The sequence below is a fragment of the Podarcis vaucheri genome (assembly GCF_965113315.1).
Source record: "Podarcis vaucheri genome assembly, chromosome: 2".
NCBI lineage: Eukaryota > Metazoa > Chordata > Lepidosauria > Squamata > Lacertidae > Podarcis > Podarcis vaucheri.
Genome location: NC_138760.1, coordinates 94,320,427 through 94,338,565, shown reverse-complemented (window position 1 = coordinate 94,338,565; position 18,139 = coordinate 94,320,427). Strand labels below are relative to the sequence as shown.

The following is an 18,139-nucleotide window of genomic DNA, read 5'->3' as shown; positions in this document are numbered from 1 at the left end:
AAGGCTTGAGGTAGGCTAGTGACTTGTTGTATTTCATCATGTGCCAGTTTTCCTGACACTGAAGCACCATGATAGGAAAACACGCACCTGCCACACACCTATCAGTTGGAAAAAAAGAAAAAGTTTCTGGTGACTTTAACTACAGCCACCACACAGAAATCTAGCAGGTGAAACTTTGTCCAGCACAGATAAAAGCCCCCGCCCCATGCTACATATGGTTGTGTGGAGATGTTTTCAGAAGAGGGGTGGCAGCAGCAGCAGCAGCAGCCCTGCAAGGTAATTCCTCGTACAGTTTGTTCCGGTTTAAAGGTGGTGGCTAGAACAAGACCCTTAAGAATTCTCTTTTATTGTTGAGATCTCTAATTATCCTTTCCCTCCTTCCTCACCCACACTCCTGTTTGCAAGTGCTGGCAAACTAAATTCAGCCCCACTGCCACCTGTTCGTAATCACGCTGGCACACTGACTTGAAGGAGAATAATTAGCAGCTGCCACTGCAGCCCTCTCAATTAAGATGCTAATCAGAAGCATTAAGAGGAAAGTGAGGAAAGAGGAAGGGAAGAAAGCAAACTTGCTCTGAAAGCAAAGGTCTGTTTGTGCAATTTTGTTTTATGATAAGAAAGGCTAATTCTATTAAGGTAGGCAAGAAGGCACTGGCCTGAGTTACTGCCTTGGAAGCTGGGCTAGGCCAGTAAAAAGTTTTGAGAAACTGGTCCAGTTAGTACTGCCATTGTTGTTTTGGCAGAGCTGTGCCAAAACAAGATTTGTAGAAATCAACAAGTCTTTTCCCAGGATGAAGTTGCAGTGATGGGGACTGCTTTGCCAGTTGCGCAGTAGTTCAAGGCAAAAGACATCCGCCAGAGAACCCTGTATGTCCCTGGAGTATTGATCTTGTGTGAATAATAGCCTTGGCAAAGGCTAGTGAAAATGACTGAATATGATGCTTTGCTAGGTTTGTAGATTGGGCAAGGCACCAAAACCTCTTCTTGGCATTCTAAGGAGCTACATTGGCCCATGCTGCCAAGGCTGCCTTGAATACACAGGCACTCAATGTGACAAAGTGCTGGAGATGGAGCCTGAACCAATGAAAAAAATAATTTGGTTTCAGCTGGATTCAAATTGAGTTCTTTACCTGGCCTTTTTATGCCTTTACTTGTCCTATGCATGGACAAAGAGCTGGACAGGAAAATTCAGACCTGGCTTACGTATCAGAAATGCTGCTCTGCCTTACAGTCTCTGTTTCTGATGTTTCATTTATAGAGTCCTAAGGTCTTGACGTCTGTTTATTTTCTGTTACTAAAAGACTAATATTCTCAGGGTGTTGCCTTATGTACTGGGCATCAACTGCAGAATAGAACCAACTCTATGCATTTCTGCTCCCTTTATCCCAAAATCTGTCACTGTGTTTTGAGCACTAGCCTCCCCAACTTGCCTGTGATTTCTGTATTGCAGAGAGCAATTGCTCTTCAGTGCCACCAAATTGCTAGCCATGTAGCAAAACAAGGGCAAATGATTTTGGCTTTCTCTGACTTCAGAGAATGGTGGTAGGATCAACATAATATTAAAGGGATTAATGCAGCTGTTAAACCCACCATTTTGCTCCCTCTTCCCAAGCAGGGGGATGTTCTGGACTGCTTTTCTTGGACTGAATTCATCTTTTCTCATTCTAGGGCTTATCTACACTTACCCTTTGCCCCACTTTTCCCAGGCATAAGTCTGTGCTTTAAAGCTCTGGGTATGAAAGCCCCACTTTGTTGTTGCTCCGGAGTGTTCTCTGCAAAAACCCGCTCTTTAAAGCTGAAGCACAACAAAAGGCAACCAGAATTTTCTGTTGATTGCGGTTTGCTCCAATTCAGCCTTAAAGAGCAGGTTTTCATGGGGAAAGCTTGTGGGGGTGGGTGGGGTTGCTCAGACACAGAGCATTAAATCACGGACTGTGCCTGGAAAGAGCAGAGGAAAGGTAAGTGTGTGTAAGCCCCTGGTGCCCATCGACCAGTCCTAGCCACGGCGGAGAAAGCCCTCTTTATGATGACCACCAACCTGATAGAAGATGGAACTATTTGAACATTATCTGTGCTGGATCTTAATGAGTGGGAAGGGATATATGGGGAAATATGCTAACACAGGTATCCCAGAATCAAACCATAAAGGGCTTTTTAGGGAAGTTGTTGTTGTTGTTGTTGTTGTTGTTGTTGTTCTTCTTCTTCTTCTTCTTCTTCTTCTTCTTCTTCTTCTTCTTCTTCTTCTTCTTCTTCTTCTTCTTCTTCTTCTGTTGGGAGTTGCCCAGAGTGGCTGGGGAATCCCAGCCAGATGGGTGGGGTATTTGTTGTTGTTGTTGTTATTTTTTATTATTTTGGGTTTAGCCCTGAAACAAACCCATAACCAGTGCCACTCACATTAAGATTGGTGTTTTGTGTTCCCCTTAGCGAATTCCAGAAATCTGGGCAAGCTGCAGCTTGCAAACAACTTTCAAGCCCCACATCTGACACATTTCAGGGGGTTCTAGTGCACAACAATTACCAAATCTCTTTCTTCCTAGAACAGGCATAGTTGTGAAATCAGTGGCAGCCAATAAAACATGTTCTTGGCCACTCTCTCAACCAGGCAGCTTAGGTTCTGACTGATGTACTCCCAGACACCGAATTGGCTCTTTCTGGGGGGAGTGTTACCCCACTGGGCTATGATAGGCTTATTGAATTGATCTCATCAGGCTCCAGTTCTAAATTATTCAGACACCGATACTTGACTGTGTTAAGTTCCCAAGCTCCGATGGCCCATTAACCTCCTTGATTTTGCACGAAAGACTGCCCATCTAAACTACTGGAGGCAAGTCTAGCTCTGCATCAGTGTGTTATGGCTTTGATTGACAAATTTGGCCTACTGGCTGATAGAGGGGTGGGAGGGAGATTAAATAGCCTAATATGGCACTGTTTCTCTTGTAAACAAAAGAAAATGACTCATCTGTGTTTCTCTCCTCTCTCCTCTTTCCCGGCTCCCCATCCCCAATCTTTTCAACAGATGCTAAGGAGGAGAAACCAAAAGCTGTGAGCAAAAAACCTAAGGCAAAATCCAGCAACGTTAAGTCTTGGATGCCAAATGAAGGACTCCCATCTGTTTGCCTTGCTCAGTGCTGCAAGCGCCTTAGTTGTGATTAGGAGCTACTTCTCAACAGTGTCGAAACTTGACAGTGTGGGGAATGCTGGAAGGGACCCAGCTTCCTGCCATGGAGGTCTGAAGTATTAAACTTTTCCATGCAAAGCTGCAAATTGAAGCAGAAAGTGCTGGATCCGATGTTTCCGCAATGGCTTGTATTATGACAGCACGAGAGCTTACATTCCTCTGGTGAGAATCTGCAGTGTGTTAAAAGTGCTAGAACCCAGTTTCGTAGGCGCAAGCTTGCATACAAGCACATGCTGTTGCGACGATGTTGACCAAACTCTTGGATGCAGGCAGGCCAGCGTGCCTGCGAAACCGAAGGAAGCAGCCCACTGAAGGGGAAAGATGCCAGGGCAGACAAGAAGCAGGGCATCCTGGAGAAAGCTGGCCAGTAGAACAAAGACAACTGCCCTGGCCAGCAAGAAGCCAGTTACAAGCTTTTCCCTTTTCACGAGGTTCATTTGCCACAACAAAAGTAAGTTGAACAAGGTCAGCTTGCTCTGACTCCACCATGTTTAATTTTGCTGTGACTTCACAACCATTCTGTAGGCAGTACAATCACATCTTATGCTGGGGTTCGGTTCCAAGAGTTCCACATGTATATCACCCTCCTAACAGTACAGGAGATTCTTGCTCCCTCTTGCTCACTAGCATGAGGGCAGCTCCAAGGATTTGGGCACACGTGTTATATCTATAAAAGGCGTTCCTATTAGGGGTGCCAGCTCAGGGAAGCCAAGCCATTTGGGGGGGGAGGGGGCCGTCCCCCCACATCCTGAAGAATCGGGAGAGCAGCTCCTCCTCCTCCTGTCGCAGAGGGGGAGAAGGGTCGAAGCAGCTCCTTGCCAGTGGTGGCGCCAGAAGGAGGCGGAGGAAGAGCTGTCAGCCATTGAAGCCATGCTGTTTCTGCATTCAGCTCCTCCCAACCTCCTGATGTTACCTGTGCAACATTGGCCTCCCAACTGCCCTTGCAAGCTGGTGCCTCTGGTTCCTATACAAGAGGCATCACCATAACCTCATAAGCAAGAAATGAGAGTGTTATGTACTGAAGTTCTCACCCTGGGCCAGCAGGGGGATACTGTAGATAGTTTTCACTCAGGTCCACATATGCAAATAAGGGATTGAAAGTGACGTTCAGTGATTGGATAGTTACAGAAAGCGCTACAGTTGCATTGTAGTGAAGCTCTATGTAAGCAGGCTGGCTGAACCCTTCAGTTCAGTTCTGTTCTGTTCTGTTCTGGCCTGTGCATAAACAAGAGCTGTTTGAAGAATCGCTGTGTTGTCTGATATGTTCACCCACAACTTAACAGAGAGGGTCCCAGAGGTACACAATTTCATTATACAGTGGTACCTCAGGTTACATATGCTTCAGGTTACAGACGCTTCAGATTACAGACTCCGCTAACCCAGAAATAGTACCTCGGGTTAATAACTTTGCTTCAGGATGAGAACAGAAATTGCACTGCGGTGGCATGGTGGCAGCTGGAGGCCCCATTAGCTAAAGTGGTGCTGCAGGTTAAGAACAATTTCAGGTTAAGAACGGACCCCCGGAATGAATTAAGTTCTTAACCCGAGGTACCACTGTAGAAGTAAAGTTGAACTCAAGTTTCTCATCTCTAAGTTTCACCCTGCCAGGTTGGTTGACTGCCCAGAGAGTTGAAAGCCCCCCCTCTGCTTTGGGTAAGCTAAGGTGAAAAGTCCTTGTGGAAAGCTACACAAAAGTCCAAGGTCATTCTGTGGACTTGGCACCCTACCTTGCAAAATGAAGTATTTTATTTTTGTCCTGCATTGTCTTTACTCCTGCTAAAGGCTTCCTTGAAACCTGAGTGTGACCCCAGCTGTGATGCATTAATTTCTTCCTTTGCCCTTGTTAATTAGAACAATGATAAATGCCGTTTGGGTGAAATGGAGCTAAGCTGAAAGTATGTGGCAATCTTCCAGTCCTAAGGAAAGAATGACATGGGACTAATTAACAAAACTCAATCAAGGGTTGTTCTACAAGGGCAGCCGTGTTCACATCTTTTAGCAGTGGAGGACGGTGTCTGCTTACTCCAGTAGTCTGTGCGATGTTACAGCTCGAGCTTCTAGATAGTTAATAGGAATGATATACAGTTGAGTAGGTCAAAGCAATGTACTTAACTTGTTGAGAAAGGCAGAATTTCAGCTTTTCTCTCCCTGCCTCTTCTCTGTTTCCAGTCTCTGCGATCGGCAGTTTTGCTGCAGGTGGAAAAATATCCATGACTGGTCCACACATGCACGAGTGTATGTGTATGGATCTTTGCAGATCTAATGCCACATACAGAACATCCTTTTTAACAGTGTGATTTTAAATATTCAGCCAACATTAATTCACTGTAGAGAAGCCCAAGGGTACACATGAACTCATACATGAACAAACCTTAACAGTGCAAATGCCCCATCACTAAGTACCGCAGAGGAAAAAGGGGCTCTCAACAATGTAGAGCACTCTTTTTTTTTATTAGAATCATATAATTGTAGTGTTGGAAGGGACCACAAGGGTCATTTAAGCCAATCCCCTGAAATGCAGGAACTGTTTTGCCCCATGTGGGGCTTGAACCCATGACTTTGAGGTTACACTATCATGCTCTGCAGACTGAGCGGTCCTTCAGGCTGTGCATGTAGACACCCACTATGAATGGAGTTAATGGTACAACAAACTCCATTCGAAAAATGGACTTTCCCCCATAAAATGAGAAATAAAGCCATCTGTAGTTTTTTTATTATTATTCAGGAAGTAAAGTAGGCAACATAAGTCTCTGAATTAGGTACATCAGTTGAATCTGGGAGAGGTGGGATTCTGCTTGTGATTTGCTTGTGTGTATGTCCCTGATGCCACTATACATTTTGTATGGTTTATTGATGCGTCTATGTGTACTATTATCTGACAATTGATATGGGAAATGGTATTTAATGTTTCGTTGTAATAATTTTTTTAATTTTTTTTGAAATAATTTATTAAGCAAACAAAACCTAGAGTTTGAAATATATTTTAAACAGGTACTATCTAAAATACCTCCATGTTCATTCCCCCAGCTGCATAACCTGTTTTTAATTAAAATTAGAAGTCTAACAGCCTTCTAAGAAATGCTCAGACTAGGCCTTCAGTGGGTCTCTGAGGAAATGAAATTTCAGGACTATAGAGAGCAGAGCCTGCGACTACATATGCCGATGACGTCACCCAGACTGTAGTATCTGACTCGTTCCTCAGAGGAGCTGGAGGCAACTAAATGTATGGGGAAATGGCTGGAGTTTAAGGGACAGAAAACCGAGTAAGCGGAAGCTGCTGCTCATTTTTGAGCCTACTTGGTAGCGAGGAGAGCAACATACTTCTCCACTATCACTGTGTCTGCTCCATGTTGACCTGTGAAGCTGCTCTGGGTGGTTGGCAGTCCATATATTTTCAGTAATTAATGTGTTTTTAGCACCTCAAAGGCTAATAAATTTATGATGGCAAAAGCTTTGGTGGACTGAAGTCTGCTTCGTCAGACGACATCTCATTTCATGCATCTGAAGTGGACTGTAATCAGTGAAAGCTTTAAACTAACCAATTTATGATGGCATGAGGTGCTTCAAAAACTTTCCTTGTTTTTGCTGCCACAGAGCAGCACAGCTAGCTCTCTGAAAGTAACTGAGGCACTGCTTTTCACAAAAACCCTAAGTGTTAGTGCTGTGTTCAGAGGCCCGGGACTCTTAGAAATAAGAACCTGGTCTTAGGATATGCTTATTAGATGGACAGGTTTTAGAGTTTCTTCCTTGGTTACAGACACAGCTTATCTACACTTGTGCTTTGGTCTGCTGAGTGGCGGAGCTACACTTTTTTTTTTTTTTAAAAAAAGAAATATTTATTAGGGTTTTAGACAGCATAACACCAAACACATAAAGCACCATCACCAGCATAAAACAGACAAAAAAGAAAACAACAAAAAATTGACATACAATAAATAAAAATACAACATACTTAATTTCCAGAAAAAATCATATTTCCATGTCCTTCTTTTGGGACTTCCTCACATCTCCCTTGTCTGCGTTCCCGATTATCAAGTTAAGTCAGCAATGCTTCACCTTCTTTCAGCCCTTACTTTGTAATTTTCAAATATTATGTCTCCAATTTTAATTTCCATTTTCACATACTTGAATATTTAAGTTTGACATAATATTAAATAAAATTTCACCCTTGTTCTTATAGATCACTCAATTTCACACCTCTTTCAATTAAAATTACTGGTGCCAAGTTATTTTCTGTCCTGCATCATCTTAACATTCATACAATTTACAATGTTTTTGCATATAGTCTTTAAACTTTTTCCAGTCCTCTTCCTCCGTCTCTTGTCCCTGGTCCCGGATTCTGCCAGTCATTTCTGCCAATTCCATATAGTCTATCAGTTGCATCTGCCATTCTTCCAGAGTGGGTAAATCTTGGGTCTTCCAATACTTTGCAATAAGTATTCTTGCTGCTGTTGTCGGCGGAGCTACACTTTTTTCTGGGGCAGGGGGGCCTTTGCAACCAGCAGTGAGGTCTAGGTAACCACAGTTGCCTTCTTCAGTGGATTTGTTCCACGACAGATCACATTTTTTTAAATCAGCGACTACATCATAGATTTTGATTAAAATTGCTGTACTGGCTTATCTCACATGTCAAAAACACTGGTGTGAATAAAAAAAATCCGCGTGCCTTATAGTTTTCGAGTTATAGCTTAGTTGGAGAGCATGAGACCTTGTGGTCCCTTCCATCTATTCTATGTGATGCATGAAAAGTAGGAAAATGTGAGATGCGCTTTAAAAAGCAATCTTTTTTAATGCCAGGTGGACTAAAGTCGCTTATGGGGCCCTTCTGGGATTAGGAGCCCTGAAGCTTAAACTTCATTAGTTTCATAGTAGATCTGCCCTTGTCTCTTTCCAGGCACAAGTCCGCATTTAAAAGCTCCTTATCGGAGCTTTTCTTTTTCTTTTTTGCCCTGGAGCTTTCCCAGTGAAAACCCGCTCTTAAAGCTCAATTGGTCAATTTGGAGGAGTCATAAGTGTGGATAAGCCCTTAAATGTACTTAGCCTGGAGTATTGTGTAACCCTGGTCTGGCTCAAGGAATAGATCTGGCATAAGCTTTACAGGTAGGCCCCCCCATTTAATGCAAGGATGAATCAAACTACAAACACTTACAATACGCATGCAACTGGCAGAGTCAGTGTGGAGTTGTGCCTACAGGGCTCAGAGTTTAGGACCCGGAGTTAGGACCAAACTAGGGCATGTCATTACCGGAATAAAATGCTGCATCTTCTTTTCAACATTTGTGATTGAATATGATATGCTATCTGTATCTTTGACACAGTCACAGTTGTGTGGTGGGCAAAGAGAGCGAGTTTAGCCCTGCAATAGTTCTGAAGAAGTGCCTGTGGTATGGAAATTTCCATTGGCACCCATGTAAATAGCAGTTTCATGGGGCGTGGGGGTGGAAGCAGACTGGGAAATGGTCAAGCTCCCTCTCTCTGCCTGCTGGCGTTCTGATCCTAGTGCCACTCCTTGCACCTGCTATTTGCTAAAGAAAAACGAGAGAGAAAAAAGAGAAACTCAGCATTCATCAGCAATTGTTAAAAAGAAATACATGTCACATTTAACCGTGTATACAGACATTTTGACCCATAACTCATGAAACCTGGGTTAGAATTGCCACTCAGCCACAAAGCATGCTGTGTAACCTTGGGCGGTTTGCTGTGTCTAACCTACCGCACAGGATTGTTGTGAAAATAACAATCAGTGCCTTGTCTTGAGCACCTTACAGGAAGAGAAGAATAAAAAAACAACAACACCAGGTTACAATAATGAAATCATTAGCTGCGCGTAACTTAAGGCTATTCAATCAGTATCAGGAAAAAGAAGGGTTTTCAACCCATGCTTCCCTAGTCAAAGATCAGTGCTCCTTTGGAGAGATGTTAAAAAGTGGAAAGGGGGGTGATGGAGACCTTCCACCTGCTGGGATTTCTGAAAGGCGATGGCTGTCGGTATCCACATATAACTGCCATCTTTATAGACTGATTGTGGTTTGCCCCAGCTAGGGTTCAAGCGAGAGTTGAGTGAAATTGTTTTCCTTGTCTGCAAGCTGGCTCAGTATCTTGGTTGATGCCGGTTTAATTGGGCTGAGGATTGTATTCTCTTTAGGCAATCAGATTGTAATAACAGCAACCGGAGATGATCTATGTGACCTCTTCAGTATTTTAGCCAGCTGTTTGTGCTTTATAGCATCAAAGTATTGACATATACATAGGTGAAGCTACACAGACCTACTTTGCTGGATGTCCTTCTCATCCTGCTTTTTCGTTGCAATAGTTCAGGAGTGTTCAACATGAGAGAAATCATAGAATCATAGAGTTGGAATGCCTTCCAAGAGAACGTAACAGATTGGTTACAATATTTTCAGTTAAATGAAATATTTAAGAATGATAAAAAGATAGGATTTGGTGTGAAATTTCAACCTTTCAGAGAGAAATAATAGAAAATGATGTGAAATTAATATCTAAAATGTACAGTCTGCTGCTGGAATGGGAAATGAAAGATGAAGGGGTCAAATCAGTTGCGATTAAATGGGAACAAGATGTGGGACATAATATTCAGATGGCAGAATGGGGAAAACTATGGAAGAATGATATAAAATTTACAGCATGTGTGGCAATTAAAGAAAATTATATGAAAATGATGTATAGATGGCATTTAACTCCAGTTAAATTAGCAAAAATGTATAAAACTAAGGAAAGCAAGTGTTGGAAATGTAAAGTAACAGAGGGAACATTTTTCCACATGTGGTGGGACTTTAAAATTATAAATAAATATTGAGAAATGATGATGTTTAAAACAACCTTTTAATGTTTAAAACAACCTTTTTCAAAAAACCAGAAGCTTTCTTATTAGGTATTATAGGAGTGGACCTATTAAAATCACAAGAGAACTTGTTTATGTATGCAACAACAGCTGCACGGACCTTTTATTAGCACAACATTGGAAAGAAGAAGGTGTCCCATCTAAAGAAGATTGGCAAGTTAAATAAATTAATATGCTGAATTGATTATGAAATTAAGAGGAAAAGACGACAATGAATTTAGAAGAATGGAAGATGTTTATTGCATATACTGTATACAGAAGCAATGTACACAGGTTACTACATTAGCAGGGTTTTAAGATAACTTGTAATTTTGTTATGAATGAATAGGGATGTAAATAGGTTAAAAGTTTAACAATAGACATGCAGTATGTTGATACATAATAGAACCAAGGAAGGGATTAAAGCAGGCATCCCCAACCTGCGGCCCTCCAGATGTTTTGGCTTACAACTCCCATGATCCCTAGCTAACAGGACCAGTGGTCAGGGATGATGGGAATTGTAGTCCAATACATCTGGAGGGCCGAAGGTTGGGGATGCCTGGATTAGAGGGAAGTCAATTTGTTTTGTTTTGTTTTTGTATTGTTGTTTTTATGTTTGTTATTTTTGGAAAATCAGTAAAATGTTATCCCCCCCCCCAAGGAATGCCCTCCGAGTGTCATCTAGTCTACCCACCTGCGATGTAGGCATCTCAACGAAATCATACCTGGCAGATGGCCATCCAACCTCTGCTTGAAAACTTCCAAGGAAGGAGAGACCACCACCTCTCGTGGGAGTCTGTTCCACTGTCAAACAGCTCTTACTGTCGGAAAGTTCTTTCTGATTTTAGTCATAACCTCCCTTCTTGTCACTTGAATTGGTTCGTGTCCTACCCTCCTGAGCAGGAGAAAACAAGCCTGAAGCATCCTCCATGTGACAGCCCTTGAGATATTTGAAGATGGCAATTGTATCTCCTCTGCTTGCAGGGGGAGAAGATCAATATGATGGCTGTTGACTCTACTTCACATGCTCAAGAGTTCCATGAGGGTGAAAGCCTGAGCAGAGACTGCCATGTGAGTTATTCCTACCCTTCATCTCTCCAAGGTGCATACAGAAGCCTGCTGTCGCAAAATGGACCCTTGAACACCACGGCAGGACCAAGATCAGCTGGTGCATTCCTCCTCCACACCATCATTTCTACACACCCAAACAAGATTATCATTTCTGGTGTAAAATAAATGGGTGGAAGCTTATCTGTCTAACATGTCTGCTAAGGAAGCTGATGTGTCTGTTAAGGATGACCAGATGCAGAGGAGAGGACTCCAAACCTTTAATACTTGTGCAAAGGAATGAATTTCAGCAGGTTTAGCTTTTCCCACATGAACCACTTCACTGGACAATATCCTCTCTTCTATCCCATGTTTGAAGGCATAATGATGACCATAAAGTTGTCATCACAATGCACTGAGTCTCTATGGACCATTGTGTATCTGCACCTCTCAGTTAACAATCCCCAATATCTCAAGAAGTGGTGATGAATGATGTTCCATAAATCCAGTGATTGAAGTGAGAGTAGCAATTCCCACATTAAAAAAAAAAGAGAGCAGTTCTCACTTTATTCTGAGCAAGGCTGGCCCTACCATTAGGTACAAGGAAGTGGCTTTCTTGGGCATTTTTATATCACGGAAGTGCAGCAAATTTATTAGTCATGTTGTTGTTGTTGTTGTTGTTGACTTGAAGGAGCCACCTTGGACCAGTCTGGTAGCTAATTTTAGATCCAAAACCCTGTGGCCTTTTGTCCATCAAAAGCATATTGTACCACTTAAAGAGTTTTTCTGCCAGATGCCACCACTAACTTTGGGATTTCTAGTGTCATTTTTCTCCTCCAATTCAGCCTTGGTGAATAAGCTGTAGCTAAATCGCCCATGGTTAATTCTCACGCCTATCACTTATACAACCCATAATTCATTGGGTGCAGTGGTTGGTGCACTATTAAATCAAGTTGCCAGACAAGGAAATGGCCCGTTAAATTCTTTACCTGCACAGGATAGCAAGAAGAGGATATCTGAGTGGGGGCAGGCAACCTGCAACAGGCTGTTGCCAAGAAGTGAAACGTTGAGCCTGAAGCACTAGAAAGGCTAATCAAGGCTCAGGGTTCACAAAGGGCAGAAGAATGAATAGGGAGTGGATTACAAGGGACAGGAGGAGAGGCAAGGGAGCTGTGGAGGCTAAAGGAGTGTGGGCGTGAGAGCTACAGGGTATAAAACCCTCAAGTTCAAACTTGAGAGCTCTCTAATTTTAAGAGTGGCACCGAAGAAGGCAATCTACCAAGCACATTCCCCTTTCCATGGCTAGAAGAAACACACACCTTGATTTAATTATCAAGGGATTCTCCCAGTGCCTGGTTGTGGCAGACAGTGAAGCCCAAGAGGCAATCTGAACTGATCAGTGAATCTGCTATGTAGTGATGTAGAGATATCAAACCAAGGACTGTTCCTCTAGGCAGGTTTTTGCATAGGAGCTGGAAGGGGACACAGCATGGCAAGTGGTGGTGAGAGCCCCAGAGCTTGCCTATTCCTCTACACATGATAGTGGTACCTCTGCCTTCTAAGGATCCCTTCTGCTGGACTGAGGGAAGCAGGCAAGAGGAGGGCAAGAGACCGGCCTAATCCTGCTTTGGTCCAATTACCCAGACCAATAGCCCACAGTTTAAGAGATTTCCAATTCAGTCTTGTACTATCAGAACCCAAAGCCCTCTTCCTCAAGACTGGAGCAGGTAGCTGGGTTGGTTCTTCTTAAGAATCCAGTTTAGAAACCGACATATTCCCACATACTTTTTAGTGGCTTTCATCGTGGGGGTGAGTGAAGTTTCATACTGAAGCTGGACACATGCCGTTCCAGTTGACTTTTGTTCCTTTCCCAAAGTTTTATGAATGGAAACACTCCGACACTAATTTTGATCACCTTGTTTTATTACAAAGATATTTCCCACCAAAGATTCTGCCACTTCCATTAAACAGCAGGTAGGGGGAAAACACACCCACAAAGAACATGACAGAATTAAAAATATATTACAATGGAGTTGGGTTCTGGGCAACAATACCAACCCTCAGATTCTAGTTTGTAGACAATTCATTTCAATGGTTGTAGCAAATATTTGGACAAAGAATTAAATAATAAAGCATATGCCATGATACACGTATGCTGCCAAGCACATTACTTGGAGCATACATACATACACACACACACGCACACACGCACACGCAAACACTCAGGATATAGTAATATGTGAGGGGGATACAGAGATCGGTCCCTCTGGCCTGGTGGCCTGTCCAGACAGTGGCTTTCTGCAAACCCAATTAAGTGCTGAAACTGTGCTGATGCTTTCCAAAATTACAGCTGTCTGCACTGACTGGGCTAGAAAAAATCTCTAATCCTGTCTCTGTTTTCCTTCAGCTCTCTCCTCCTCCCCACAACTGGTGGTCCAGCAGACTCTCTTTTCACATTCCTGAGTCAGCCTTCTCTGTATGTGTGTAGCTGGCAGCTCTTCACAGTTCAAAAAAGAAAGGAAAAGGAAAGAATTTGGAAGGAAAAAAAATCTCTTTCTAGGTTAAATGTAGCCCAGCTACATCCTTAAAGTTTCTCTTCTGCAGCCACTTTCTCAGCAAACAGATGTAGATTTCCTCAGTAAGCGTAATCTTCTGCAATTCTGTCTTTTTTCATGTCTTATATTCCTCTTTATTTTTGCACTGGATAAAATCTGTACTTTTAATATACCAATATATAAAATCCATCATGACATGTCGGTTCCCCACATAATATACTACACTATGCATTTCTGATATACTTGACAAAGGATAACCACCCATAACAATATTGCAATGGGGAAAAATAAACTGCTCAGTTCCTACCCAAGTGATCAAATCTTAGCCTCATAAACTGTGGCAACTCCCCTTTAGACCTTGCCGTGGATGAGGTAGTGTATTTTTTTTAAAGCATTATTTGGCAGTTTGTGACCTTGGCATTGTCAGCAGCATCAGCTGGCTTCAGTGCTCACGGTAAATCTGGATTTTGTTGTATGCAACAGCCATTGCCTTCAGGCAGCTACCTATTATACTAAAGAGGAATTCAGAGAGAGAGGGAGAGAGAGAGAAAGAAAGAAAGAAAGAAAGAGAAAGAGACAAGAGAGCTAGGACTACTGTGTATCTTCCTCACAGTTGAGAAAAAATAATGCTTCCTAGTGTAGTCAGTGTAAAGGCATACGGGAAACAGTTAAGGGGCTTTATGTTTAAAACCAAATGATACTTTAATGATGCTGGCAAATATAGGATACTGCATTAAAGGATGTTACCTTATGCAAGAAGTTGGAGCAGGAACAGACACTTTTTTCCCTTTTTGCTTTTGTGAAGCTACCAGTGGTCTTGCATTAAGCCAATTGTGGATTTATGGTGAGCCAAGAGTTCCGCTTTGTACATTCCCTCTAAAATTGTAGGGGGCAGAACAAAGAGAAGGAAGTGCATCCCTTTGACCCCCGAAGTATATATATATATATATGTATGTATTTTTCTCCTTCTAGGGAAAAATTATTCCTGGAGACAGATGGGCATTTAGAGGGGGATTTGTCGACTGCAGTTCAGTGTGCATAAACATCTGGGAAGCTTTGGGAAGCGGGAACAGCTGCACTGATTTGTTCTTTTTCAACATTGTCTGCTACACAATAATGATCCCTCCAGCAAGGTAACAGCCACTTCCGTTTGGGGGATAAAGTGCTTTCACATGTCTCATGACTACTTAGGAAGCAACTGCATTGTCTAGCCTGTGAGTTCCCCACCTCTTTTCAGCCTCGGATGAAGATGTGGTTATGTTTCCATGTACAGTACAAAAATAAAAGGCACAAAATACATCTAATGCAGCAGGCTGTGTACAGTAAATGGGTTCCCTGATATTTAAAGTACACAGAAGGGAGAGGGGGCACTGTTTTGCAGGGGGTGGGGAGTCCCCCTGTTGCTCCAAGGGCCTTTTGAAACCTTCATTCAGTGTTTCCCGAGACGGCTCTCTGCCTTTCTCCAAAGCACCTCAGCATTGTTTCCATACCCTGAGCTCTGGTTTACAAGAGTCTCTCTCGGAAAATGAATAAAAGGAAAGACGGCCACTTTGAATACGAGTAGGAGCTCTTCAGAAGGAACTACTACATTTGGCGGCGCAAGTATTGTGCCTCTGTCTGAAAGATCAAATAAATTATGGGTGCTGTGCAGTGCAGATCACATAAGGGATTTCAAGCTGTTTGGTGGCCAAACCCTCCCATCGCCTGATGGTTCAAGGAGGCTGGCCAGACAGACGCACCATCAAGTTGGTTTCTTTATCATCACATACATACAACAGGCTGCATACTGACACACACAGATACTTTGAAAAGGTGTTCCCTAAAGGACAGTGCACTGTAAAGAAGGCCACTTCTAGACATGGAGCAAAGTCCAGATTGCCACCTATGCCTCGCTGCAGCATTCGTAAATGTTGTCTTCCATGAGTGCAATCACTTGCTCAAATTTGTGCTGCAGCTGTGTGCGCCTCGTCGTGGGGTTGGAGTCCAGCGCATTCACTATCTGTGAGAAGAGGGATTGAAAGAAAGAAAAACAACAACACCAAGATTTGAGATTGCAGGGTTTGAGATCCTTGCATTCCGCCAGTGCAATCCCATGCATATCTACTCGGGAGTAAGCGCCGCTGAGTTTAATGGGGCTTATCCTCCGGAAAGTGTTGCAGGACTTCCAACAAATAATGGTTTCCCTTCCAAATAATTTCAAGAGCCTAAATCACACATCTGTTTAAGTCCATCTATTCCCTCCTCTCCCACGGCAACATTTCCCATAATTTCGATTCTCCACCATTCACCCTCATTTTACCCTCTTCCACATCATTTACCACCCTAATTCCTAAATACTCTGCTCTTTATGGAAGGGTGTTGTGTAACAGAGCTATCGTTCTCGGTTTAAGCTCAGCCTCTCATCTTGCTATTTTGTGAACAGCATACTGCCACTAGATTGCAAACCAGGGTTTGTAACCCTGGTTTGAATGCCTGTATTAGAGCATAAACCACAGTTTCCTAGAAGTAATGGAAGACTGTGATTCTACAAATCCTGGATGTATTGCATTGCCAATGATAGTCACACTTGGAGGAGACCCACTAAAATAAATTGCTTTCACTGGGTCTACTCTGAGAATGACTAATGGATTTTACCCAAAGCATTTGAATTTCATCCTCGTACTGTAGTTCTCATAGCTTTCACCCATATTGCGATATACAGATTCTTGCCAATGATAAGTGAATACATTTAGGAACTGAATCATAGGTGTGTGAGTTATGTGACTTAATAAAACAGCCCCCCTGTCCGCCAAACATTTTATGCTTATTACTATTTTTGTAGAAAAGCTACACCATGTTTTACTTGTTTAATACAATTGTTTTGCATTATTAATTTGCATGACCTCTCTTAGGCAAGGGAGGAATTCAATGTCTCACTAATGCAAGTCTTCTGTCAGGGCAAGCATTTCAGCTTGCGAGACTAAACAACCCCTTCTCTCTCCCTGCCCCCCCCCGCTTGCTGTTCTGGGGGTTCTCCTGACTCCTGCAAGCCAATTTTGGGGTGCATGGGAGGGAGGAGGGAAGAACAGTGCCATTGCACAAGTGGAAGTCCTTGTGCAGGGTTTCTGCTGGCAGACTCCTTACCTGAATAACACCCAATATGTTTGAAATACTGATGTTTTAAATCACTGCATATTAAATTGCTTTGGCCCTAATTGACTTGTAAGATAGGCTTGTTGTTTTTAATATCCACGTAATGTAGTCTCTTCTTGAGGTATCATTCCCTCAAAACCCACTAAACTTTGTGAATACGTAACTGCTAAACATGTCCCTAATATGACTTTCTTTAATATACAGTGGTGCCTCGCAAGACGAAATTAATTCGTTCCGCGAGTTTTTTCATCTTGCTGTTCTTTTCGTCTTGCGGTTCTTTTCGTCTTGAGAAGCACGGTTTCGGAAAAGTTTTGGAAAAGCTTCAAAAATCACCAAAGTCTTCAAAAACCTCCAAAAAGGCTACCACACCGCGTTCTATGAGTTGCTCCTCGAAGTCAAGTCACAACTGTATTAACGGTTTTAAGAAAAAGGAAACAAACTTGCAAGACATTTCCGTCTTGCGAAGCAAGCCCATAGGGTAAATCGTCTTGCGAAGCAACTCAAAAAACCAAAAACCCTTTCATTTTGCGAGTTTTCTGTCTTGCGAGGCATTCGTCTTGCCAGGTACCACTGTACTGGACTTGCGACTTTGGGTTTGCTGTTTCTCTGAGTTGGTGTGTTAATGGCCATTTAACATTGTGACAAGCAAGGTTATCTCCTGAGCAGTTAGAGTAACACCAGGATCTGTTTGTTTCTAAACATAATTAGAATTACTTGTTCCAAGGTGCAATATGTTTCACATCCACAATGAATCTCATCTGTCATCATTGTGCTTGACATTCTGTTTGTACGGATTGCTTCTCATTTTGTGAATTATACAATATCCTGAATGAATTTGTTTTATCTTTAAATGTTGCCTCTGATGTCTTCATATAATTTATGACAAAGTTCAGAAAATTGTGCCAGTATATCATATCTCATATCATTCATATCATATCATATCATATCATATCAAGGGGCAGGAACCTAGCAAACCACTTCCCAAACACTAACCCAAGTGGGATTTGGGCTCTCTACCCATTTGGCTTCTTAATGTGGGAAGATGGCAAAATTGTCACCCTGCACACTGCCTAACCTTGTCATTGTTCAAATAACATAGCAACAGCAGGTGTGCTTAGATACAAATGCTATAAAATTATAACTCTCTGGTACACAGCTGAACAGTTGTGTGCTTCCAACTGAATAAAAACAACATCTCCCGATTTTGGATAAAGTTTTGATCACATATCTCAACCTTTGCTATGAAATTCTGATGTGCAGGAATTGCAACTGGGTGGAAATTTCAGTTGGTGGTAGTAAGGTTTTAATTTAAGAAGTGCTCTAATTACACTAGGTTTATTTTTGTGTGTGGGGGAGCTCCATTGTCCTTTAAAAACCCATTTGTGG

General features: G+C 42.5%; 1 protein-coding gene and 2 long non-coding RNA genes across 4 annotated transcripts in view; 1 reads left to right on the top strand and 2 right to left on the bottom strand.

Annotated features, from left to right (window-relative positions):
- The first annotated feature begins 473 nt into the window (after window positions 1-473).
- LOC309525535 overlaps window positions 474-18,139 on the top strand; it is a 125,510-nt gene continuing 107,844 nt past the window's right edge. The window contains exons 1-2 of one of the 2 annotated variants that reach the window (XR_014216392.1): window positions 474-586; window positions 3,017-3,629. This is a non-coding gene — a long non-coding RNA (uncharacterized lncRNA). Of the gene's footprint in view, window positions 587-2,467; window positions 2,825-3,016; window positions 3,630-18,139 lie in introns of those variants that run through there. The other variant, XR_014216393.1, reaches the window with a different exon arrangement.
- Window positions 8,079-10,992, bottom strand: LOC309525567. Its single transcript, XR_014216426.1, has 3 exons — window positions 10,745-10,992; window positions 9,446-9,542; window positions 8,079-8,703 (listed from the first exon to the last, which is right to left on the bottom strand). It is a non-coding gene; the product is annotated as an uncharacterized lncRNA (long non-coding RNA).
- The window catches only part of PLXND1 (plexin D1), a 159,036-nt gene continuing 153,868 nt past the window's right edge, over window positions 12,972-18,139 (bottom strand). The window contains exon 36 of the mRNA XM_082209178.1: window positions 12,972-15,620. Within this exon, the coding sequence (XP_082065304.1) occupies window positions 15,504-15,620 (117 nt within the window). The 3' untranslated portion in view covers window positions 12,972-15,503. The remainder of the gene's footprint in view (window positions 15,621-18,139) is intronic.